This window comes from Cornus florida, unplaced genomic scaffold (assembly GCF_030987335.1).
Source record: "Cornus florida cultivar Cherokee Brave unplaced genomic scaffold, ASM3098733v1 CherokeeBrave_3.0.0_Hap2_Chr02, whole genome shotgun sequence".
Lineage (NCBI taxonomy): Eukaryota > Viridiplantae > Streptophyta > Magnoliopsida > Cornales > Cornaceae > Cornus > Cornus florida.
In genome coordinates, this window is record NW_026775572.1 from 17,862,137 (window position 1) to 17,888,011 (window position 25,875).

At 34.1% G+C, this 25,875-nt stretch overlaps 3 protein-coding genes across 3 annotated transcripts; 2 read left to right on the plus strand and 1 right to left on the minus strand.

The window, feature by feature from the left end:
• Positions 1–8,465: 8,465 nt before the first annotated feature.
• LOC132293990 (glycine-rich RNA-binding protein GRP1A-like) lies at positions 8,466–9,591 on the minus strand. Its single transcript, XM_059791688.1, has 2 exons — positions 9,352–9,591; positions 8,466–9,043 (listed from the first exon to the last, which is right to left on the minus strand). Exons 1-2 carry the CDS (start codon positions 9,463–9,465, stop codon positions 8,672–8,674), a joined length of 486 nt encoding a protein of 161 aa, XP_059647671.1. The 5' UTR covers positions 9,466–9,591; the 3' UTR covers positions 8,466–8,671.
• Positions 9,592–15,202: 5,611 nt separating this feature from the next.
• Positions 15,203–20,222, plus strand: LOC132293991 (AP-3 complex subunit sigma). The gene is made up of 7 exons (XM_059791689.1): positions 15,203–15,423; positions 15,760–15,802; positions 16,286–16,347; positions 17,191–17,287; positions 18,329–18,399; positions 19,714–19,805; positions 19,884–20,222. The coding sequence occupies exons 1-7, from the start codon at positions 15,355–15,357 to the stop codon at positions 19,948–19,950; spliced, it is 501 nt and encodes a 166-aa protein (XP_059647672.1). The 5' UTR covers positions 15,203–15,354; the 3' UTR covers positions 19,951–20,222.
• Positions 20,223–20,958: 736 nt separating this feature from the next.
• LOC132293992 (transcription termination factor MTERF2, chloroplastic) lies at positions 20,959–25,868 on the plus strand. The gene is made up of 6 exons (XM_059791690.1): positions 20,959–21,789; positions 22,297–22,705; positions 23,289–23,504; positions 23,813–23,920; positions 24,689–24,963; positions 25,391–25,868. Exons 1-6 carry the CDS (start codon positions 21,038–21,040, stop codon positions 25,689–25,691), a joined length of 2,061 nt encoding a protein of 686 aa, XP_059647673.1. The 5' UTR covers positions 20,959–21,037; the 3' UTR covers positions 25,692–25,868.
• Positions 25,869–25,875: the final 7 nt, after the last annotated feature.

Below are 25,875 nucleotides of genomic sequence, written 5' to 3' on the forward strand. Positions count from 1 at the left end.
CAAGATACATATGTGATTCACCTAAAATCAGGGTTATATCCACGGATGAGAAGAGATTCACTATATATGTAGAGATATTACAATAGTAGAGAATTTCAATACCGGACAATGCACACAAACTCTTTACCAAATTCTCCGTGTACTTCACGAGACTCCCTCTCGCCATCATTCATAACTCTCAGCAATAATCTAAGTGTCTATTTATGAGTTACATGCCCAATTCCTTTGTGGACAAGGATTATAATTTCTTATAATTCAATTCACGTCTCTATAAGAAATTACTATAAAAATACACTCTAAAATAGAAACTAATAATACAAATTCCTAACACGAATCTCATAGTTAAAAGGCTTGAAAAAAAAAAAAAAAAAAAGGCTATTATAATATCCATTCTTATAGGTTGCTTAACTGTCATACAACACTTAGGATAAAGTGCATTAAACACCTTAAACTTTCTTCTCTTTCTCACAAAATTCCCTTGAATTATGACAAAGACATTAACTCCCTAAATTGTTGCAAATGTTAACCCACCGTTATAAATTTAACAGAAATGACAACACTTAAGTCATGTGACGGGTCAAAATTTTTTAAAAGGGCAAAATTAGCCCTTATGGCACAGGTTAAACACTTGCCCTCGCCGGAGTAAAATTCTCCCACAAGCTGAGCTGATCCTCGCCCAAGACGTGTTGGATCGCCGAAATCCGGCAGGGACCAACGGCAGAGACTCAAATTCTGGGTATCGCAAGAAGGTTTTTGAATGCTAAATGCAATCCAATAACCCACAAACAAAAACCACCCCTCAACCCTCCGGCGACAACGACGGTGATGGTAATCAGAAACCCAAAAAATCGTTTTTAGGAAATTCAAGAAATTTGGGTCGACAGCCGTTGATCGCGACTGATTCATTCAACCCAAATCCGCAACAGAAAGGTTGCTAATAAATAAGGGAATTGTTCAAAATAGTTGTCACCGGAGAAGGCAAGGTCGTGAAGCCCGCTCTCAGTTCACCGAAGCTCGGATGCAGGTTGTGAAATCGCTGTTTTTTCACCGGAGCTCGCTGGACTAAGATGTTGTTCTTTGGGCTTCGCCGGACTGAAATAGAACTTAAGTGTAGCTTGGGTTTCGCTGGAATTAATGGTCACTTGTTGAACTTCCATGGAACTCTCCGTTGATGAAGATTTTGGAGTTCTCCTCTCTGTTCTGTTCTTTTTATTTCCTTAGAGACTGACCGAACTGAAAACGATCGAGATTCTCCGGCCAAGGTTAATGAAGCTCGCCGAACTGGGTTTGTTAATGGAGCTCGAAGTGGGTCCATTAATGAAGCGCCACCGGATTGTTACGAGGTGGATTCGCCGGAGATCACAGGCGAAGAGTTGGACCCTTCTCTAGTTACAAATTTTTTTCTTGGATTGGTACTTATCTTCTTGAATCTGAAAGCAAACTGCTTCCTTGTGGCTTTCCAGTAGCTTACTTATGTATATATATCTCATTCGAATTAGAGAATCTCAAAATTATTGGGTTACTTGGGTCTTTTCTTTGAAGCTTCAGTACGTTTGGTCACCGGTGATGGTGTGGAGTTCTTGGGTTTGGTCGCCGTCGCCAATGGAGCATGCAGTTTGCGAAGCTCTCTGTTCGTTCAGAGACTATGTAAGCTTGCCGGAATTGGGTTTCTTAAAGGTTGCCCAATCTCGCTGATGTTTGTTGAAGGACGCTGTTGAGAAAGATGACTCGTGAGTCGTTGTCTAACAAACCCCAAAGAACTAACAATGGGGGGAGGGCTAAACTGTAATTTTCTTTGTAGTTAACGGCAACCTCACGTTACATGACTGTTTGCAACAATTTGGGGGTTTTTTACTTAATTCAGGAAAATTTATTGCAATCAGCTCATATTGTAGGAGGGTTTATTGCACTTTACCCTGCAACTTATACTGCTTACAAACTAACTGCAAGTATCACTGATTTGTCACTTGTTAATTCCAAGTTTCTATAGTTTACATGACCAATAATTTAGGTAGTCTTTGACATCTAATGAGTGTGACTAAACAGAAGTTCTGAGGTGATCCTTTAGAAAATACTACAATTACTTGTTTATAAGTATTTATGTAGATGCAAATATAGATTTTTACAATTGTTTTGGTATAGGAATGAATTAATTCAATAGGTGAGTATGAGAACAATTTGATTAAAACATACCACAGTTATTTGTTTGTTTGTTTTTTCATGTAAAGTGAACATAAATCAATATTTACTATCACACTTCAGCCACACACGCCACGCCACTCCTCGTTCAAAGATCTATTCGTTAGAGCCCATCTAGCTAGGCTATGCGGGCAACACCCTTTTAATGTCTTCTATATGGCAGTGGCAATATCAAAATCAATTGAATGGAATATTAGAAGACCTAAGCTCCAATCACCTGGTTATTGTATCCCATTTTTTGAAAATATTTTTAGTAATTTTTAGTGTTAGGAACCTATTTAAAAATGAAAAATGTTTTACTAGTAAAAAAGTGCTATTGTATCCCATTTTCAGTAATTTTCTGTGTTTGGTTGACATTTTAAAATGAAAAATGTTTTACAAGAAATTAAAATATAAACTACTCTTTTTATTTCAATAAGTCGTTTTACAAATATGTTAGCAATCTGCATGACATGATTAACCGTCTTACCTGACATGATTAACCGTCATAGTAATAGTATAAGTAGCCATTCTACAATTTTGATACATTTTCATAATTCAACAATTCAGAGGATAATCCTAATTTATTGAAAAGTATTGAAAGCAGATCATATTGCCGAAATTGTTATTAGTATCTAATATTATCATATTGTGATTGTGTTTACAATACAAAGAGATAATCAAGTTATATGGTGATACCATATTGCACATAATTCAATTTTTTTAAAAATATTTTATATGTAAAAAGTTTTATATGTAAAATATTTTACATTAAAAAAATATTATGTGGGCAAATAAACGGATTATTCACCTAGTTAGCAAGAGAAAATTTTACTTTCATAATGCTCTCACTTTTTGAAATATATCAAATTTGGAACTTGTTGGTTACAAATGAATTCTCTCTTATTTATAGGAATCATATATAGTTTTTAGATTTTTTCATATAAATATTTTTAATTCTATAAAACTCTTTATACTTATTGAATATTCTCTACAATCTACAGTTTTTAGGAGCTCTTTAATATACAAAATTTTCAAACTCTCTCCAACATTCCACAATCTCTATAAAATAAAAAATATGTGTGACGTGATAAATTGCTTACTTGATTACACTGCACCGAAAGGGAAAAAAAAGAAAGAAATTGTAATCAAATGTTTTCTTCTTAACTCAAGCCTTTGCTAGAATACAAAATGTGAAAATTTATACAAGTAATAATTCTCCAAGATACTTTTAATTTTCTTTATTCAAAATTTTTATGTAAAGCTTTGTACAAGCAATCAAAAAAGTTTAAAATACTAAATGCATTTTTTTTTTTATAATGTTTTAACCGAAACAAACGAAGCCTTTTGTTTGATGTTATCAATTTGTAAGCTAGACAACAATATTTTAAGCAGCCTTCTTGTTTTCTAGTCATTTTATTATCATATTTAATATCAACAGCCAATAAGTTCAACAGAAGCCAAACTATGGGAATTTTTTTATATTATTTTATAGAATTTACTACTTTAATATTTTGCAATTGGGATATAAGAAAATTGAGTTTACTGTTTAAACTAATTTAGTCCTCAATTCCACATAATCTGATTTAGCTATTTTCGGTTTTGGGAGTGGTGGCACTGGAAATCAGTAATTCTTGTTCTGAAAAATTCTTATGAGACTTGCAAAGTCAAGTGATCAAAAAAAAAAAAAAAAATGAAAAACAAAATCCACGTTGATGCTTCATGTTCAAACAGGGTATGTGAGTAAATTCACCTATCAAAAAAAAAGAAAAAAAGAAATTGTGGACAACTATTATAATTTCTTTTTCATTTATATTTTATTTTAAAGTTAAAGAGTTGTTGATAGATATGAAATTTGCGGCCTAGTATGGACCATAGAGCACTCGCAAATCAGCCCAACCTCAAAGCTCTTGCAAAATCCTATTGGCACTAGTAAATTTCGTAGTCAAACCCCAAAGCCCAATCCAGAAGAGTTGCATAATCACGCATTTATATTAATTGGGCCATGGCTAGAACGATTTGTGTGTGCGCGCGCGCCAACTGCCAACCATAGGTCCATAAGTTGTTTAGATGGTTGGGGAAGAAAATGTAAATGTCAATTAGGAAAGTAAGAGAAGGGAAAGATGGCAGGATCCATCTAAAAGAGAAATAAGATAATATTCTCTTTCCCTTAGACTGAGAAATAGGAAGTAGAGAAAGGTGAACATTCATTTTTTTTTTTGTTTTAAATGAGTTTTAAAAAAAAAATCAATGGCTTTGGTTATTGACATATTGTAGATAGCCATCTGCCATGTCATGCCCCATGTCGCAATCTTTGCTAATGAGGTACACCTGGCCAATTCTGATAGGATTGCCCCTAATCATATTTGGCACTGCCCAATCTTAATTAGAGGCCCGAGGTAACTCGGGCCACCTACCTGTGTCCCACTGTCAAGAGGTAAGGCCCTTGGTCCATCAGATAAGTGAAAGACCTAGCCTAGTGACCAAAGGTCTTTGACCAAATAAAAACTAGTGTAAATAGAAGTAGTAATTAGCCGTTAAACACACATTAAACCACTAACAAAACAGATTTAGCTCATGAGCTCGAGCTACCCAGGGTAACTGAACAACTGCCATCTCTCTCTTAATCTCTCAAGAGAGAGTTCCTTGTGTAGCTTGTTTTCCCTCTTGGAGGACAAGTGTGGACCATTTCCTCAAATAATCACAAACAATCATCTACAGTATTTTACTAGTTACTTCCTAAGAAGTACAGTAGGAGTTAAGGGGAGTAATTCAAATTTCTTTCTTTCCATCCACATGTGTGAGGTTCTGTTGTTTCCTTCAAACTCTTCACTCTCTTTAATTTCTCCAGCAGACTCCGGCTCATAGCATCCTTGTATAATTATAATTAAATAAATATATTTATATATATATAGGAAAGTTAATGTACCCTAAAAATAATAATAAAAGATTGAATTAGTGAAAGGAAAAGAACTCTATTTTTTTCCATATCTGTCCCTTTTCTTCTCTTACCTTCCGTCCAAAACAATTCTAAAATTGAAGACAAAAAAGAACTACTTTTATTTATTTATTTAAAAAAAAAAAAAAAAAAACTCAATTGAATGTTGGTCAACTGAATTTTCTTATATTAATATTTCAAGTGACTGCCAATCATGTCTCACAATGACAGCGTTTAGATCCCACACTAGGTATAGTTTTTTCCGGAGGTTACAGCAGATGGATTTGATTAACCTAATGCTATGTTTGGTAGAATGGAATTAATATTTTGTGATTAGGGTTGAAGAAATTTGAGTTTAGTGTTTAAACTTAAACGAATGTAGTCCTTAATTCCAAAAGAAACAAAAATATCATCTTATTTAGATGTATTCGTTTTAGGGAGAGGTGTCACTGGAAATCAGAAGTTCTTGAGATCTAAAGCATTCTTGTTTTGAAAATTTCCTTTGAGGCTCCCAAAATCAAGTGAAGATAATACAATATCACAAAATCCAAGTTGCTGCTTCATGTTCAAGGAGGTTATGAGTAAATTTACCTATCAAAAAAATAAAAAACAAAGAAATTGTGGGCAATTTCTGCTGCTTTGTTTTCGAATAAAATAAATAATAAACTATTATAATTTATTTATATTTATATTTATATTTTATTTTATTTTAAAAGGAAGTTTAAGAGTTGTGTAGTATTGCTGCTACAGGATAAATATAGAGTGCTCACAAATATTGGCACCTTGCTCATAATCAGCCCCAATTCAAAGTTCCTCCAACTTTCTATGGTAACTAACTAGTAAATTTCGTGGTATATAGATATATAAGTGGCCATAAGTTTTTTTCCGTAGTTGGGGAAGATAATGAAAATTTCATTAGGAAGGTAAGAAAAATGAAACAGTATGGATTAGTCAATTTTGAATATGAATCTCCTAGCTTGTGATGGCACTAAACCAAAAATAAAAACAACTTTTCACTAATTTCTGATTTAGCTTAGCTAACTCACGCTTGTTGTCTAGAGCACACAGCAAGTAAAGCACTCTGACACAAATTATAGATGCAATAATATAAGTAACGCACACCTACAAATTTATAGAAGCTCCAAGGTTTCAAACCTTTACTATTAACAGAAACAATACAAGGAAAAGGTATCAACCTGCATAAGCATTCAAGAACGCAGAACCATACAAGAGTCTCCCACAACACTCTTCTCTGTATCTCACTATCCTTCTCTCTGACTCCCTCTGTCTTCTACAGAACCCACATTAACTATATATAAGCGAACTCTCAAAACTGTCCACAACAGCCCACTAAAGTGGTGGATGACACCCCCATCCATCAAGGGTCGTGCTAACACCCTCTGAGTGTGCCAACACTACATATGCAGTTGAATTGCTACTTCGCTGGCATGCCCAGCACATGCCACGTCTATAGTGATTGCCCAACAACTGTCTCATATATGAATATCTCTATATATCAGCATAATGGATCTCAACCACTTGTGTGTTGTCGCCTTAGAATTGTGCCACGTGCATAGGAGGTTGCTCAGCACACCCCCACTCCCCCTAATATATGCACATGAGTGGGAGGTGCTAATAACCGCCACCAATTGACTGAGCCCAACAAACCATTTTTTGTAACCATGAACTATGTCCAAGTCCCTTGAGCCACCCTTGAGCCTCGTCTACACCAACTGTCTTTTGCCAATGTCTCTCACTAAACTATGCCATTCGTTCATGACTTGTAATAATGCTTTAAGCAACATATGAGTCAACCTTGTGAATTTAGCACGTGCCAAGCCCACTGATATAAACCAAGCCAACCCATGCCTATGAGTTCTGCCACGCCTTGCTCTGTTAGGGCATAGCATTGAGCCATGCCCACACTTCGGTCCATCCAAGCCACAACTTTCCTCAAGGCAAGTTTGCACAATCCAAGGTCCATGGTTTACTGAACCATGCCACAAGGCTTAGGGCTTGTTGGTGCACGCACGTGCGCCCTTGTGGACATGGCACACATCACTTGGGTGCACTCACAACACGCCCACAAGCGCGCGTGTCATGCACTCTCTACCCACCCTTGGCATCCCTCGCAAGCGCTCACACACACGCACACACCCACGAGCACGCTCACCATGCACACGGTCTGCCCTTGGTGTCCCTCACAAGCGTGCGCGCATGTACGCACCCTTTAGCGCAGGCGCCATCCACCCTCTAGCAATGTTGAAGGGCAAATAAACACTCTGACAATAGTAGACATGCCCTATATCTAAGAAATCATAATGGGCACTAGTAGACTTCTAAACCTTCAAGGAAGCTCTCATAATTTTCTCATGACGAAACTCTAAACTTCATAATTTTCATAATTTTCTCATCACGAAACTCTAGACTTCATTTTTCTACATACACGCTAACAGCACTCCAGGACGTAACATTTACCATGTCAAAAAGTGAGAGATTTCCATTTAGGATGTAAATTTAACCCGATTAATAGTTATAAATATATATTATCTTATTAAAATAATTCTTCTTTTTCTTTTATTTTTTATAAAAAAATTATTATTATATAATTATTAAATATTTGATTATAGTACACAAACAAATTTAAAATTTATTTTATATTTATTTAAATTTAAATTATTAAAGACGTCAAACTTCATTTCTATCTCCATTCTCTCTATTCTTTGGAATGGACGGATTTCGCAATCAGGGACTTCACAAGAAATATAATAATATAAACAAATCATGAAAATATTTACAGGATTTGGTAACCTTACACATTAACTTTCTTAATTTAGTTAAACTTCATTTAAACTACAAGTATTACCATCTTTCCTCCTAAATTACTTCATTTAAACTACAAGTATTACCACCTTTCCTCCTAAATTACTTTTTTTTTTTTTTTTATAATTAACAAAAAAATCTATTTTTTTTTTTTTTCAATTAACTAAAAAATCATTAAAGTTTATTTAATGTAGATATAACACTAAATTATTTTATTATTGAAAAAAATAAGTATATTTCAATGTCTATGTCATGCACGGAGCCCACCACCCCGACACAAAATAATCTTAATCCTCTTGACTTGAGGAAAAATAAGGATAGAAAAAATATTCCTCTTCAACTCAAATAATTTATTGCCAAAATTAACAGTCCTCTTAATTCTTCCTGCGTGATGAGTTCGTTTAAGGGTGAAAATGGAGGATGGGCGTAATTTGAATTGATACTTAAATCAAATCCAGTTTTAAGCCAGTTTTAAGCTAAGCTGTAAATAATTCGCCAAACAAGTGGGAGTGCTAAAATCAAAATCTAACACAAATAATTGTAATATAAATCTTCGAAATCTTCGATCTACTCGATTCATTTTAGAACACACACAATACCGATCAACATGGCAGAACCAGCGGTCAAAAAAACACAGTAGCACAAACCAAATAGAAGAACCATAACACCCAAACTCTACAACCCAACCCCACAAGAAACACCACACCACCCACACTATCTAAATTCTAAGCCCTAGTTCCTCCAATTACCATCTGACCCACCACCGCCCCTAGAGTAACGGGACCCACCGTCACCGTATCCACCACGGTCACGTCCGCCACCACCGTATCCACCACCGCCACCGCCATAACCACCGCCGCCTCCGCCATATCCACCGCCGCCGCCATATCCACCGCCGCCGCCACCACGACGGCCACCTCCGCCGCTGCGGAATCCGCCGCCTCCGCCGCCGCTTCCACGGGATTGAGCCTCGTTGACCGTGATGTTGCGGCCGTCCAGATTCTGCCCGTTCATCCCTTCGATTGCATCCCTCATTGACTGCTCATCTTTGAACGTCACGAATCCAAACCCTCTCGATCTGCCTGTCTCGCGATCATTAATGATCTACAAATTCAAAAAACAGCAAATTACAATCAGATCTGAAAGACAAATAACAAACACACATAGACAATACATAAAATTAATATATATATATATATAACTAAAACCCAAAATCGATCGATCTTCGTCTTTGAATAAAGAGGAAGATGAACGTACCATTTCAGGGAGATGAATAAAAGTAACATATAGAGACAGTTAACACAGAGAGAACAGATCAACACAAAAACCAGAGAGTAACAACAGAGAACAGATCAGCGGTCGACAAAGCCGAATCGGTTCGGATCCGATCTCTGCGACCCGGCAAAACGGACCTTCGATTCGAGTATTTCTCCATACTGAGAGAAAGCCTCCTCAAGTGACTGGTCGGTGGTGGCCCATGCGAGCCCACCGACGAAGCATCTGAACTCTATATCTGCAGCCGCCATGGATGATGATTAAGAATTTTAGAGAGTTTTTTAAGAAAACCCTATAAACAGGACAGAGATGGGAAATTGAGTAGAGAGGGGGACTGAATCGAACCCACCTCAAAGAGAGCACGAGAAACTAGAGGCTCCCTTAACCTGGTTTTATAGCAGTTGTTTGTGCCGGGTTCGTCTAGGGTTGGTTAAGTTGATCCGTGTGCGCATTGCGCACTTGTCCTTTTTGGGCTAACCAGGGTTGGGTGAAGCTTCCAAGCAATTTCATTCCCGTTTGGTTGTGGGAACAACTTTTTCCATTCGAGGCCTTCAAACATGGTACATTTCGAATTAGGACAAGCCCCCTGATGTTGTCGCATTACTTTATCGGTGTGACCAAGACTTTTTATTTCTTTGTAAAAATATATTCCCTTCATTTTAAAAGAAATGTCTAACTTTTTTTTTTATTATTAATTTCAAAATTGTTAATTTAATCCAATAATACGTAATAAGTGATCGTTTGTCTATTTATTCAAAAACTTAAATTGTTAAGATAGTATTTCATATTCACTTATTTACACATTTTTTACTTTTCATCCGATTTTGATGCCTGACAGATACCTCTTATAACATTCTTTTCCATTCGAATTTGATTGCAACGCTCTTGTTGCGGTCGTGCCACCCTGCCTATCCGAGTGGGTCACCCAGACGCTTTCTGGACCGAGCACTTGGCATGATACCGAATCAAAGATTGAATTTAACTCTGATACTAACTGCAACGAGTGGATAAGTTTCAAAAACATAAATCATTAGATAGTACCACGTAACAATCCATTTTTATTCCTTTCACTTTCCATCCTAATTTTAGTGAGACAAATACCCGAATCCAAATGAACTCGTAACCAAACAATACGTGGTTGGACTTGACTAGGATTAGAAGTGTGACTGTAGATGTTTTAAAGTGGGACCTACAATCACGTGGAAAGTTTTAAAAAATAATAGAATTTTAATTGGGTTAGTTGGATTAGGTTGAGGACCACCACGAGGTCTTAAAAATATCCGGTAGGCTTAATTACAGTTGTATCCCTGTGTGCTTGACGAAATCACGTTAGCCACCCTGACGTGGCCTTTCTTAATCTTCCTCCTTTTCTTGTGGGCCCATACCCCTAACAACTAACGCTCCTTGCTATCGCAATCGCCTTTCGACTTTGGATCATCCGTTGTTAATTAATTTTATTTTTTTATTAGAACAATAGCGTCTTTAGTATTGATATATTTACGTAGGAGACTCTCTCACCGTGTTTGGTTAGACTTTGGGTCCGTTTGAATTGGTTTTGAAACGTTTTTAGTTTTTTTTTTTGGAGTTGGAAACAATTTAGCGAAGTGTTTGGATAATTTTTTAAAGGAGTTTTTGAGTGAAAATCGTTCTCCAATTTTTTCTAAATGCTTTTATTTAAAGACACATAAAGCTGTTAAGGAATTTAATGAAACTTTTAAAATACCAATCATGCCTTCTATATTTGTGAACAAAAAACAAAGTATTCCATAAGTATCCCTATATATGTAAAGAAACCTAATCGCATCCTGTGTCCTTTAAAAAAGAGGAACAGGTTCCTCTCTCCTTTTTCTCATCCTCCAGATTAGTCCATTGTGTTGGTTGAGACTTTGAGAATTCAGAAAGCTTTTTAACATGGTTACATGAGATCCACCATCATTTAACCTCCACATCGCAATGAATCCATTTGAGTATTCTTTAGAGTTATCCCAGCCCATTCTTCTTCTTCTTCCTTCTTTTTCTTTTTCTTTCCCTTTTTTTATTTTTATTTTTTATTCGGTCAAAGATATATTGGGTGGATCTAAATTTTAGTATATATACTATGGTTTAGCATATGTTCGTTTTTCCATGCTGAAGTAGATAAATAATAATTGTGTTTTTTTTTTCCTCCCATATGAAGACAAGAATGGATTCAACCAGCGTGTTCATAAACAAAAACAAAGTTGGGAATAAAAAATAAATAAAAATAAATAATAAAAATAAATAAAAACAATCTATAGGTAAAATACACTAAATAGAATAATGACATCACAATGCACTTGGTTGTTCTGCAACTCAAATTTTTTTTATTATGCTACTTAATTTTTCATTAAATGTGTATTTTATTTTTATATCTCAATTCTTAGAGTTATTTTTTCTATAGCAACCCTTCTTTAATGAGATAAATGAATGCTATTGAGAATAAAATTGATATGGGACTTAGATAAATACTTTGTTAAAATTTCATTTGGTTGTATTAGCTATGAGATGAAATTAATATATGACTTTTTTAAAACAAGTTATTGTTCTTATACATTTTTGATAATTAAATTATGTTGAATGAGTTATCAGGGTGTTTAAGAAATAGTGTTATGTAAAATAATATAATTACTTTATGTTGTTAAATAGTTTTTTTTAAATATACATTCACCCCATCGATTTTAGGATAAAATAGTTATTTAGATAGTAAAAAACTTTAACAAATGTTTTGCCAAACAGGCAAAAGAACTTTTCCAATATTAAAAACTCTTTTAAAATATAATTTTCAAACACTAATACATAAGTTAAATAGAAGTAATTGCTTCTGATTCTCTTTCTTTTCTTTATAAAAGTATAAGTAATAGCTATGCAAAACGAGCCCTTTGATCATCCTATATAAATGTGAGAGCTTGTTTAATTTTGGAGTATAATCACTGAGTGGTAGTGAATCTTAGCTTTTTTTTTTCTTTTTTTTTTTTGTCTTCTCCTTTTTAGACCATAGCGTTTTGAGAGCAGTTCATGTAAGTTATGCATTGGAACTTGTGGACGGTCAATTTTACCATCTGATTTAGTAATATTAGTAATATATATATATTTTTTGGACTTTGCCAAAATTACCTATAGTAAAAAATAATAATTTATTTTTTGGTGAGCTCAAGCTTACAGAGTCCACCCCTAAATCGCTCTTCATGGTTAGTGAATATTTTAATTGGCTTTTAATGTGATCTTGAGTTTTTGGGTTTGAAAGATGTTTTAACTTTTAAGTAGTGTTTATTTTATTTTTTTTAAAGAGTTAAAACATCTCCATTAATATGTTAAAAGATCATTTTGTTAAATTTGAACAATTTTTTTACACAACCATATCAATATATATTTTTCCTCCTCTCTTTTTCTCATTTCATTAATGAATTAACGATTAAATAGGTTTGTAAAAGTTATGTGGGGTATTGGACACGATACTTGTTGTTATTGGTACATATATTTTTACACACAAATATATAAAACAATGGTTGGAACTAAAACTAATTAGTCTAATTTTTTTTTTGTATAAATCTACTGACACATCATATTTACACAAAAATATATAAACAACCATTGAAAATGCTCCTAGGTGATAACTTTTCAACTGTATCCCAATAAATAAAAGTGATAGTTTTTGTTTTTCTTTTTACATGAAAATAAAAGCAAAGCTTTTAACGAGGCCTTAATGCATAAGTAGCCTCGGACACTTAGATCAGGCTAATTGCATTTTTAAAAGTCAAATTTGCCAATAAATTTTTTTAGTTTTTTAACAAAGAAATAAAAGAAAATAAGTTATAGTAACTTTCATGTTTGGTCCCTCCAATTTTTTTATTAGTTAAAATGGATTATTTTATTTTCTCTCTTTGATCATTTATTTTTAGTTTCATGCATTTTATATTGGGCAATGTTGGATATCCGTTCATACATTCGATTTAACGTGAGACAATCTTCTTTAACATTATCCTCACCAACCTCGCAACACGATTTGACCACCCTACCTCTTTAAAGAAAATCCATGGACGAGTGTTTAGCATGACACCATATTAAGGACTAGGTTTAATTTTGACACCAACAACAATGGATCAAATACTTGTCTTTTGACTCAAAAGTTTTTGGGTAGTAATACATGCCTGCCCATATATATTGTATTTTATATTTTTTGGTTAATTTAATAAAAAAACACCTTAGCAAGGGTTAATTACTAAAATATAAACACTAAAAAATAACCCCATAAAAAAATATTTTAGGCAAAAGTAATTATAAATATGTCAAATTTCACTTTTCATGACATACATGGAAACCAAATTAGACTTAAATACTTTCTAAAATTTACCAAATTACCCTTAAAATTATAATATAAACACTTGCTTACTCACTACCTCCTCTCTCTCTCTCTCTCACACACACACACACCCACACATAATACAAACTCTCGCAAATATTAGGTTAATTTGGGTTGCCTATTTGGCTAATGCTCACAAAAAAAAAAAAAAAGTGATCTCAAGTTAGTTTCATATTAAATTACTCATCAACACAAAGTTTTAAAAACTTATTGTAAATTTATAATAAATTACAAATAAATTCTTATTAAAATTAATTCTCTTAAGTGTCAACATATAATAAATTAAGATTTAAACAAAGTAAGTTGAAAAAAAAAAGTGATTGTAATTTGAATATTATATATAATGTATTTAAAATAAATATATATATATATGAAGTTAATATATATATATATATATATATATATATATATATATATATAATAAAAATTTTAAAATTTGAGTTTGAGTTGCTAGCACCTCAATTCAACACTACCTAATTAAGTTTGAGTTGAAATTTTTTAATCAAATGTCAGTCCTAATTGTAAAAATGATTACAAAGTCCGAGAAAAGTTAGAATTGATTCGAGTTGGGTTCCAATTACTCAGCGGTGTTGTACCACTAATTTAGAAATATCGAACCAGTGCCTTTAAATATGTTATTTGATCCATTTCTTTTTTTTTTAAAAAAAAAAAAACTAAGAAACTATGTTTGAGAGTTTGAAATAAATGATTTCTAATTTCATTCAATGCTTTTAAAAATAGGTTTATAAAAATTGATTTGTTCCTCGTTTGTTTCTTAAAAAGGCTTAAAAAAAAAGGAAAAATTCCATATTAGTGACTAAATGTAAACAAAATTGTTAAAAAGTGACATTTAAGTCAAGAAAAAGATGAATAATGATCAATTTTTAAACTTAATTAATAATAAGTGACCATTTGAGGGTAATTTGGTTAAATAATACTTACTTGTTTATAAAATATTATAAAAATAAGTTTTAAATGACAAAATTGTTGATTCATTCTCCACTCTCTTTCTTGTTATATTTTTTCCTTTTTAGTTTGCAACTAAACAATTAAAAAAATAGGATTTCTTTGATAACCTTATACCTTAAATTTAGAATTTCTTTATTATTATTTTTTTCACGGCTCTCCACCATGATAAAAAAAAAACATGCTATGCACAAAATTAAGAATATTATATCCATAATTATAATTTATATAAATTTACATACTTTTAAGTTTGATCAAATTATATATATATATACACACACACACATATCTTGTTTGTATAATAAAAGATTAAAAATCACAACACTATCCAAATACACCACCATTCCCTTCTCTTCTCATCTTCATTTTATCCTTTATTTGTCCAATAACAAAAGTGTTTAATGTTGAGAATAAATTTATTCAATTAAAAAAATATATATTAAAATAAGAATATTTATGTAATAAATCAATAAATGGTCCCTTATTAGTAAGTTTTAAAATTGGTGATTATTTATCTTTTATGAACTTTAAAATTATTTTAAAGTAATTTTATTTAGATTTGGTCACCAAAACTCTATTTTTATTTTTTATTTTAAAAAAAAACAATAATAAAAACGGTGGGGAAAGTGTTTTAAAAATTATGCCAAACAGGGAACATATATTCAACGTTTCTCTCCCCTCTCTCTCTCTCTCTCCATCCAAACGCAGTGAGTCACTTTCGGAGGAGCGACGTGGCGCGTAGATCGCACGCGCCGTAACCACTTTTATCGGCTGGTTTCGCTTCCACACTGTCGACATGATTCGAGCGGTGATAGTGATCAATGACCAAGGCAAGCCTCGTCTCGTCAAGTTCTACGATTATCAGGTCATTATCTCACTTAACCCTCCTCTTGGTTCCCAAAAACCTATGAAAGTTACTACAATTTATTAATTCTTTACTGTTTTGGGGCATCTGGAGTTCGTTGAGTGGTGGTTCTCTCAGCGTTCGCATGTTGAGAGATCTAGGATTTCAACATTTAATTTTCTTATATTTTCATGCATTTTAGCTGTGATCGTGATGGATTCACAGTTTCTTGAATTCTTCATCAATTTTGTGGTGTTGATCAAGCGTGCTTTCAATATTCATATATATATATATATATTTTAATTAATATATCAAGTTTGAGATGTTTATCAATTGTGATTTAAATTGTAAGGTTAGACCGTGGAGAGGCAGCAAGAGCTGATTCGAAGCATTTATGGAGGTTTAATCTCTCTCTTACACCCACACAATTCCCTTTTCAACTCCTTATGTTTTTAAAAGATAATTCACAGTTCCATTGTTCCGTTTTCAGAATCAAAATTTGTATATCTTTCAGCTACACGGTTGAGTTGCCTATGATCTTTGATATTAAATTTCGTTTCATGCTTAACAATTGGCTCTCTAAATAGGGCATATTTTGTTATACAATATATATATATATATATATATATATATATATTGTATAACAAAATATGCCCTATTTAGAGAGCCTATATTGGCTATGTTCTTATTTTACATTCATTTGGCCACTTATCCTGGTAAATTGTGGTGATTAATATGAATTAGATATTATCGTATTATTCATATGTTTGATTGAGGAGTATTGTATAGCTCTCAACTATTGATTCACTGAAGAGAAGAGTTTTCTCATTTTGAAATAAATATTTCTTGTTTGTGCTTGGATGTAATTTGTGCTTTGACACAGTCCTATGCAGCAGACCCGAGAATGTGAGCAACTTCATTAAGGCCGATTCAATATTTGGACCAGTACGTGTTTTTCTTACTCTTTTTTTCTCCTGTTTGATCAATTGATTAGATGAGACGGTGGACGGCAGTGGAAAGTAAACGTGAACCATTGAGCTAGATATAAGATAGATTTTCAAAGGGAGGTTAGGGGTTTGAGCCTCAGTTTACATATAATTTATTTTAAGATATAATTTACATATCACACGCTCTAACTAAACATACAGCCATTTGATATGCTGAAGTTGTAACATAATTCCTGTTGCTGAACGTTGTTAGTTGGCTTAGTACATTTTTGATTGTGCTGTCTGCTTCTCCGAACTTTTAATTTGAGATAGCTCCGCTTGTTATTTATAAGCTGTCTTTGTTATAGCTGACTTTTTTTTCCTATCAGCAAGACTGATTGCTCCATCTTGACTTCTCAGGATTCAGTATTGGGTTATAAATTAAAAAAAAAATCCTCAGCTATACTGTCAGCCTCAACGCTGTGAATTTCTTCTTTAAGCCATTGCTGCGATCTTTGATTTTTTAACCACTGGAAAATATGTTGGATAGAGCAAATGATATGTTAGTTCTTTCCTTTTAAAAAGAGTAGTGTATTTTCTTCTTCCTTACACCTTATATATTAATCATGTTTGACACCTGTAATGCAATTCCTTTTGTAAACCAAATCTAAGTCATGGTCTTCAAATTAACCTCTAAGATCCTGAGCTTGTGTCTGTTTTGATGTTATCTTCAGTTGCATTGTAAAATTGGTGAACTTCTGCTTCAATTTTACATCATGTGCTTGCCAACGTTTCCTTCTTAATTATTACCCAATTTGAAGAGCTAGAAAAATTCATAATCATATTTTCTTCTGACTTGCAGGACGCTAAGCTTGTATACAAGACTTATGCCACACTATACTTTGTTTTCATATTTGATAGTTCTGAGAATGAGCTAGCAATGCTGGATCTCATGCAAGGTACATCAAGCATCATCATTTACTGGTCATTAAGATGTTTAATCCGTTGCAGCCTTGAATATTTGTGGTAGTAAGCGATATGAAAGGGTACAAAGCTAATGGGAAAAAAAATAGAAATAGAAATAGCTGTTAATGTATTGAGATCGGCACATCAAAACAGCTAAAATTAATTAATTATTTTTTAAAGAAAAAAACATGTCATTTATCAGGACATCTACATATAAGCGGGAAAAAGAGAAGTGATTCTACAATTAGATGACACCTATCAAACCTTTAATTTAAATGAATTCTTGAAAAAATAATTTACACTTTCCCAATAAGGAGGTTGAGGGTGTCCCAATTGGACAAAGTGAGTGAGTGAGTGTGTATTACCTATCCAAAAATAAAATAAAATAAAATATTTTCTTCCCTTAAAATTAATTTATTTAATGTTATATGCGAGGAATAAACCTTTGCCCACGGAAAATTTGCTTCTAACCGAAGGAGTGCATCTCATAGTCTTGGTGGGTGCTTAACCCGTGGTTGAACCGGATGCATTCTAAATCATAATTTAACACCCGACAACACATAATACTGAATTTTCACTAGAGATGTAACTCATGGTCTAAATCTTTCTTGAATCTGCCAATATATTTGGGTGTGAATTTTCTAGCTGTATAATTTGAACACTGACAATAATAGATCTCATAAACTTCTTTAACATTGCTTCTCACTGCTTATTCATTTTGTTCTACATTAGCAGGATAATATTCTTTACTGAGTTTGTTAATTGGGCCTGACTTGCCTGATCCATAGAAGATGTGATTTATAACTTGAAACTGTTATGCTCATGAAGCAATTTCTTATTGTGTAACGTGCAGAAGTTTCCGTTGTAATGGAAGGCACTAAATTAGTAAATCTGTATCTCTTGATTGAGCTGAATAACATTGCAAATTATGCTTGTTGTATAATGTAATATATGGATACATATAATATATATTTCATTTTTCATAAGGTTTGCCAAGTGGATATTTTGTTTATTAAAGCTCTCCTGAATTTCAGTTTTTGTGGAGACATTGGACAAGTGTTTCAGCAATGTGTGTGAGCTCGACATAGTGTTCAATTTTAACAAGGTTAGCCTCTTTTTTATTTTTATTTTTTTTATTTTTTATTTTTTCTTGAATCAAGTTTTTAAGGTGCATATAATAACGTAACACTTGCTGCAAAATCAGATTATTCTGGTTAATTCTATATTGGGTAGGCTTAGTGTGATTTGTTTTAACAAAATGTTACAATGTTTACAAGCTGGTAAATGGTGATCAGAACAAAGTGGAAATTTCATGTTCTATGTTACATGGCCTTTGTTATGTATAGTGAATCAGGTTGTGCTTAAGTGTCTTCCTTTGTATTTCAAATCTTAGGATGTGGGGATTTTGCTTGGCAACGTGCCCAAGAGTCAACTGTGTTTACTTATGTGCTTAAATATCTTATATACTACGTAGTATATAATAATGTAATATTTGATGCTATTGTTGTTCAAGGATATACTAAATCAGAACTTAAATTAAATGGGATGTAGTGGAGATTCTGGAGAAAGGCAGGTTCCATTTATATTAGGACTGTAAAATCTTTCTCTGGTATTCTATTTGAGTTTCTTCTTCATTTTTCATCATCACATGCCAAGGCTCGGGATTATCAATTTGGATTGATATTATATTCCACACCCTCGAATGTATATTCCACACCCACAACTATGTATATTGAGGGAAATAGGAGAGTCCATATATGATATAACACACGTCATTTACGATTTTGAGGGGGACCACCTTTACCCTATAATCATTGCACATTAAGATTCAAAAGGTTTGAACTCAACGTATATTAATCCTTGAATTCCCAAGCTATACAAATAACTGTCTTCTTATGGAACTCCAAATTTTCATTAGGGACAAAACCTATAATAGTTTAACGGGCCCAAGCTCACAGTGAGTTTGCTAGGTAGGAAAAATTGTCTGAAAGTAAAGTCGGTGGTTAAAAATGCACACCGGCTTGTACCTTGTGAAAACATTCACACATTAAATCTGGTGTCTTTATTATTTACATAAGCACCAGTTTCTTTGACGTCTAAACCAAGTATTACCACTTACCCCATTATGCCATCTGTAATCGTATCATTGTTCGGGTACTGGTTGAAGTTCGTGTGGTATTATTATTTTTGTTGTAACACCAAGGCTGTTGGGTTGGTAAACTTGAATGTTCTTGCTTGGTCTGTGTCACCGACAGTTCTCCCACTCAGATTAAGAGGTTTATTTTAAAAAAAACATTTCTCTCCAGTTTGATTACTCCTGTTATATGCAATGAAGTGGTGGATGCATATGTGCACTCATGTTTCTCTGTCTGTGCTTGTATCCTTTTCAGCCATCAATGAGCTAGCATTGACTTTGCAGGTGCATACTATTCTGGATGAGATCATTCTGGGAGGTCAAGTTCTTGAGACCAGTTCTACAGAAGTTGTAAAGGCTGTTGAAGAAATTTCCAAGTACTCTCTCTCTCTCTTTCTCTGTCTGTGTGCGCACGTGCGCCCATTCAATTGATGGAAGCTACTGGTTTTGTGCAGGCTGGAAAGGGCCTCAAATGCAATCACGCTTGTCCCAAAATCCATTTCTGGTTGGCAGCGTAGATAGTTCAAAGATTTTTCGGTTAATTAACAAGGATTTCACTCATTTGTTGATTCAACAATGGAATAGAGTTTGAATACCTGAACTCTCATGTGAGGGTAGGCACAAGGAGGATTTTTTCTTATGCTCAACCGAAGTGATGTATATTAGAAGGCAATAATATGCCGATGGTTGGAAGTTTTCATCATCAACCAAGCATATGTATATTTTCCCTTTACCCTTGTTGCACATTTTTCCTAACTATTCGTGTGGGAGCAAACTCATAAATGTTTGATTTTGGTGGTGGGGGTGCTAATTGTCCATAATTTGGATAGATGTGCGTTCTTGAAAAAGTGCCATAATCAAGTACAAACGAAATGAGAGCTAATTGCAGCTACCTCTAGATGTCAAAGCCTTTCATAAAAATATGGCAGATGCACTGCTCTCTCTCTCTCTCTCTCACACGCACACACTAGCACAATTAAGAAAATCCTTGTTTGGTGCCAAGCTGATAGTACTAGTAGTTGATATTGTTTTGGTCTTATGAGATATAAATATTGTTCGAGACCCAACCTTTATGTGGAACTAACTAATGTTGAGAATGAGATTTCTGAAAAAAGACAATAAAAATCTGAGTCTGCCTTGATTTGTGGTTATGAAAATAATTTTTTATTTTCAAAAAATTAAAAATTATATAAAAATTTTACTTAGTTCAATTCTTTAAAAATTGTTTTATCAAAATTTAATTATAATTTTTTTTTTCAAAAAACTATACAAGATTGTTAACTTGCGGAGTTTTGACAATTATTTTCGTACTTACAAATCAAATAGACCCAAATGATTTGAAATGAAATCTCATTCCTGCGTGAAACGCTTAGACATTGATAACCAGTTTGAATATCATTCTGAGCTAAAATTTTGAGTAACATTGCTGAAGGCGTAAAATTTAAAAATAAATAAAATATAAAAAAGATCTTAATAAAAAATATTTGAACAATATAAAACTATTATTACAAATGCATAATTATATATCTATAGACAGAAAAACTGCCATTGTAGTTGTGTTCAGATCGTGTCCTCATCGAGCAACTCTATCCATTTGTGTGTGTTGAAGATGTTATCATACCCACAACACCCTCACTACTCTCACCTCTCCCTCAATCCCAACCCCCACTTCCAAAATCCCCGTAACCCCAATTCAACCACCGTCTTCCTCCAGCTCTCCACCACCCTCCGCCACCGCCCCTTCACCATCTCTTCCTCCGCCACTTACCACCACAACAACCACCAGACTATCTCAAACCCAGACACCACCACCACCACCACCACGAACACAAACAACGAACAAGAAATCAACCGAACCCACAACGCCAAATCCACAACCCTCCTCCGCCACCTCTCATACCACCAAGAACAAAACTCAGAACCACAACAGCTTCATCAACAAGAACATGCCATACCAGAAGAGGACAAAGTGAAGCTTATAAAAATGTCGCTTGCGAGAAAACGAACCCCTCAATTTCCAGGTTCTATCTACGTACAGTCCCCAAGCGACGTCGATGTGAGCACTTCTTTGCCGCCTCTTCAGCGAGTAATTGGCGGCAAAGACGACGATGACGGTGAGATGCTGATGAGGGCTCTTGAGATTAGGCGCAAAGTGACGGTGGAGATCTTTAAGGAAGCAATGAGAAAGGGCAAGTTTGGGATCACGTACTCTACTAATTTGGTTTCGAAGTTGTCTGATTTCATTGATTATGTGATGATTGAAGCTGCTTCGATGAAGCGATTGCCCGAATTTTCACAATCGTCATTCAATGTTCGTGCTAAGATCACCATAGATAACTCTAATGTCGTCCCACTAATCAGGTACATTGACAGAAACACTTCTAAGATTGATTTTGTTAATTCAATGCGGTGTCAATAATTTGGTATTCATTGTTATTGCTCTTCATGTCTTGTCCATGACACTTACAAATATTTTTCTAAATTTATCTATGCACAAACAAAGCCCAATTTTATCCCTAACATTTCGATGCCAAATGCTTTTCAAATTATCAATATCACCATGCTCTGTAGAAGAGGAAAAACAAATGGAATTACCTACTTATTAGGTACAGGGACAGAACAATTTTAAGTTTGATTTTGTTAATTTAATGTGGTGTCAACAATTTGGTATTCATTGGTATGTTTTTATTATTCTCATGTCTTACCCATGCCACTTCAAAGAGAGGATTTCTCCAACAAATTTTAATTTATTTCTAAATTTATCTATTATGCACAAACAAAACCGAGTTTTATCCATTACATTTTGATAGAAGAAAAAAAAAATGAATGAAGAAAAACAATGACTTATTAGCTTCCTGAATTGTATAGGTGGTTGAAACACAATTCATTGTCATATCCCCAAATTGGGAAGATCATATGCATGTCAAGAGGAAATGTTGATTCCATAAGACGTACTGCGGAATGGTTGAAGTCAATTCATGTGAAGGAGAGATTTATTGGAGTCGCATTGATGAGAGCAGGAGGGAATATATTGGAGCGTAGTACAGAGGAATTGGATGAAATTGTTGTGTATCTGGAAAGCCATGGAGTCAGGAGGGATTGGATGGGTTGTGTCATGAGCCGATGTCCTGAACTGTTGTTTTACAGCATGGAAGAAGTGAAATCTCGTGTGCAATACTACTTGGATATGGGTATGAATGATGAGGATTTTGGCACAATGGTGTTTGATTATCCCAAGGTGCTTGGATACTTTTCTATGGAAGAGATGAACCAAAAGGTATCCAACTCATTTTGTGCTCTTTAACAAGTGGGCTGTTAAATGAGTACCCGAATACATTTGTATTCTAATTTTGTTCCCACCACCAATCACTTATATGCATTATAATAATAGCAACAGAAATTTGAAAGCTATGGCTATAATCTGGAACTAATTTCATACTCAACTTTTCTGTAGTAAGAAATTCTTCTTTTAAATGAGACTATGTATACAATTATAGTCTAGTTTTATGCCCCCCACTTGTCATTTATTATACACTCTTTTATAATATTAGCAACAGAAATCTGAATGGTATGGGTGTCCTCTTGAACTAATTTCCTGCTCAACTTTTCCACAGTAAGCAATACTGGCCCCCCCCCCCCCCCCCCCCCCCCTTCTTTTTTCCCCCGCTTTTTGTTGGGAGTGGAGGTTAGGGATTGTTTTCAGGGTGAGGAACATGGTTTGGTTAATAGGTGAAGGTTGTTCAACCTTCTAGGTCTTAGACTCAATGTTGTCAAAGCTTTGCTTCAAGTTGGTTGTGTTGTTGAAATACTCAATTGTCATGGTTTATAGTCAGAGTGAAATTGTGCTCTTATTCATACAGGTTGCTTATCTGAAAGAGTTTGGCCTCGGTAATGAAGATGTTGGGAGATTACTAGCATTTAAGCCACAACTGATGGGCTGTAGCATTGAAGAAAGATGGAAACCTCTTGTTAAGTATTTATACTACCTTGGGATTTCCCGAGATGGTATGAGGAGAATTCTTACTATTAAGCCTATCGTTTTCTGTGTTGATTTGGAGAGCATCATTGCGCCAAAGGTAAGATTTGGTTTTGTACTATTTGTCTTGTGATTTGAACTTTATTGATAACAGCAAATATCTAAAGAGCCAACTTGTATAATTTACTAGGACTTTGCCGGCAGTTTTGACTCTCTCCAGCTGACCTGTTGTTGCCCGCAGATTGTTCTTCCCGTCCTCTCTTATTTTCTTGTTCTTATATTTTGTTCTGTTTTCATGTATATCATACTCTCGATAGAAACCAGAAATATTATATAGTTGAAATGTGATAGTGATGGCATATGCTTTCTACTTCAAACATTGACAAAATTTTGTCTTTACATGTGAAGGTACAATTTTTGCTGGACATAGGTGTTCAAGAAGATGCCATTGGCAATATGCTTGTCAAGTTTCCTCCATTACTAACATACAGCCTCTACAAGAAAATCCGACCAGTGGTTTGTTCTTTTATCTTGTTTTCTTCCTTCCATATTTAGTATCAGCAACAATGATTATTGGGTTTTTTTTCCTTCTTTTTTGGAAATTGTAGATGTTTTTTTTGGATCTTTTGGCAGTAATTCTAATTTTATCCAAGCTGGTGAGTTATAGATTAACCAAAAATGCTTCCAAATCTGTTATGAAACCTGCTATATATGTATACATATGAACATTACATATATTTCTATGTATGTAGAGATGTGTGTTTAATTTTTATATATCTAAATGATGGGCTGGATTGAGGAGTTGACCATTTTTTTTTTTTTTGCTGCACCATTGTTTATATATATCTTCAGCTCTCTTCTTTTGTAAATTAATGCATTGCATGCATAGCAAGAAATGTTTGTAAACTTCGAACTTGCATTGATTTTTTGTGCTGTCTGTGTGTCTTTAAATAGCTACTGTCCTAGGGGATTAATATCATCATATCAGATTCGCTCATTTCGAAAAGGAATCATTGAATCGCTGATGATTTCCCCTTCAAGTATGATGAGATTTGGCACTCATTCAACCGCCTTTGATGGAATGCAATTCTCACTAGCAAGATGTTGCATAGCCTTTTAATTTGTAACTATTTTTTTATATCCATAGTCCATTCTGATTTGCTTACAGTGATGGATTTTATTTTTTGCAGCACGATGTTAACCATTTTAGGCTATTTCTCAAATCATAGTAAAATTAATGTCTAATATCAAATTATACACCAACTGAAATTCGTTCCTCTACAGGTTATATTCTTGTTGACAAAAGCTGGTGTCACCCAGAAGGATATTGGGAAAGTGATAGCTTTGGGACCAGAACTCTTGGGATGCAGCATAGCATATAAACTGGATGTTAGTGTGAAGTATTTTCTGTCACTTGGCATTTCTCTTCGAGTGTTGGGTGAGATGATTGCAGATTTTCCAATGCTACTCCGGTATAACATAGATGTCCTTCGTCCCAAGTATCGATACTTGCGGAGAATCATGGTCCGTCCTTTGGAGGATCTTATTGAGTTTCCAAGGTACGTGAGTAATATGATGGAGAAATTTGCACATCCTTCATTTATCTAAAAAAAAATTATTATTATTTCTGGGAAAAACGTTGGTCATCTATGTTTTTGTTTTGGCAATATTTTTTACTTGCTTAAAAATCATTTATGCTCGAGCTAAATTGTAAAATTGGCACACTGAATTGTTTAGAACAAGGTATATGAATTGAACGGAGAGTCTTATATCTTACAAATACAATTATCTTGATTTTGGCCTTAAATAATCTAGTATTGTCAGTTAGCCAAATGATTATTATGATTCTTTTTCCATTAAGAAATGAGGATATTGGTAAACACGATTTAAGCCATATGTCTTCTCTCTCCCCTGCCGGAGCCATAAAATAATATTAGCTGGTGTTTGGTGTACTTCTCACACCGTCAATCATGAATTTATTTGCAGGTTTTTCAGCTATTCTCTTGATGGCCGTATAGTTCCGAGACACAAGGTTCTGATGGAGAACCGGATAAATTTTAAGCTGCGATATATGTTGGCAAGCACAGATGAAGAGTTTGATCAGAGGGTTCAGGCTGCAGTTGAAAGGCGCCGACGATTTGAGTCTGGTATTGTGGATGAACACCTGTCAGATTCTAAAACTGATGGCTCCGTGGAGAGTACACTAGTTGATTTTCCTAGAGATGAATATTCTTCCTGTGATTCTCAAACAACAAATTGCTCAGTAGAAAGAACACAGCTAAATTAATCTGAAAGTGTGGATTATCTAACCTTTTTTTTCTCCGCAGTAGATGATAATCTTTACAATTCCGCTTTGAACATATTTCCCATTTTTCATATCTGTACATATGACGGTCAATCATATTAATATTTTTGTTACAAAGTTAAATTTCTTGTATTAAAGTATAAAAAACATTTTTTGTCACTGTTTC

Coding starts and splice junctions, on each gene's coding strand:
- LOC132293990 (XM_059791688.1), bottom strand. CDS start 9,465: ATGGCGGCTGCAGATATAGAGTTCAGATGCTTCGTCGGTGGGCTCGCA. Junction 9,044..9,351: donor GAGAAATACTCGAATCGAAG/GTCCGTTTTGCC, acceptor TTGAATTTGTAG/ATCATTAATGATCGCGAGAC.
- LOC132293991 (XM_059791689.1), top strand. CDS start 15,355: ATGATTCGAGCGGTGATAGTGATCAATGACCAAGGCAAGCCTCGTCTC. Junction 15,424..15,759: donor TCAAGTTCTACGATTATCAG/GTCATTATCTCA, acceptor TTGTAAGGTTAG/ACCGTGGAGAGGCAGCAAGA. Junction 18,400..19,713: donor TAGTGTTCAATTTTAACAAG/GTTAGCCTCTTT, acceptor TTGACTTTGCAG/GTGCATACTATTCTGGATGA.
- LOC132293992 (XM_059791690.1), top strand. CDS start 21,038: ATGTTATCATACCCACAACACCCTCACTACTCTCACCTCTCCCTCAAT. Junction 23,505..23,812: donor AGAGCATCATTGCGCCAAAG/GTAAGATTTGGT, acceptor TTACATGTGAAG/GTACAATTTTTGCTGGACAT. Junction 23,921..24,688: donor ACAAGAAAATCCGACCAGTG/GTTTGTTCTTTT, acceptor GTTCCTCTACAG/GTTATATTCTTGTTGACAAA.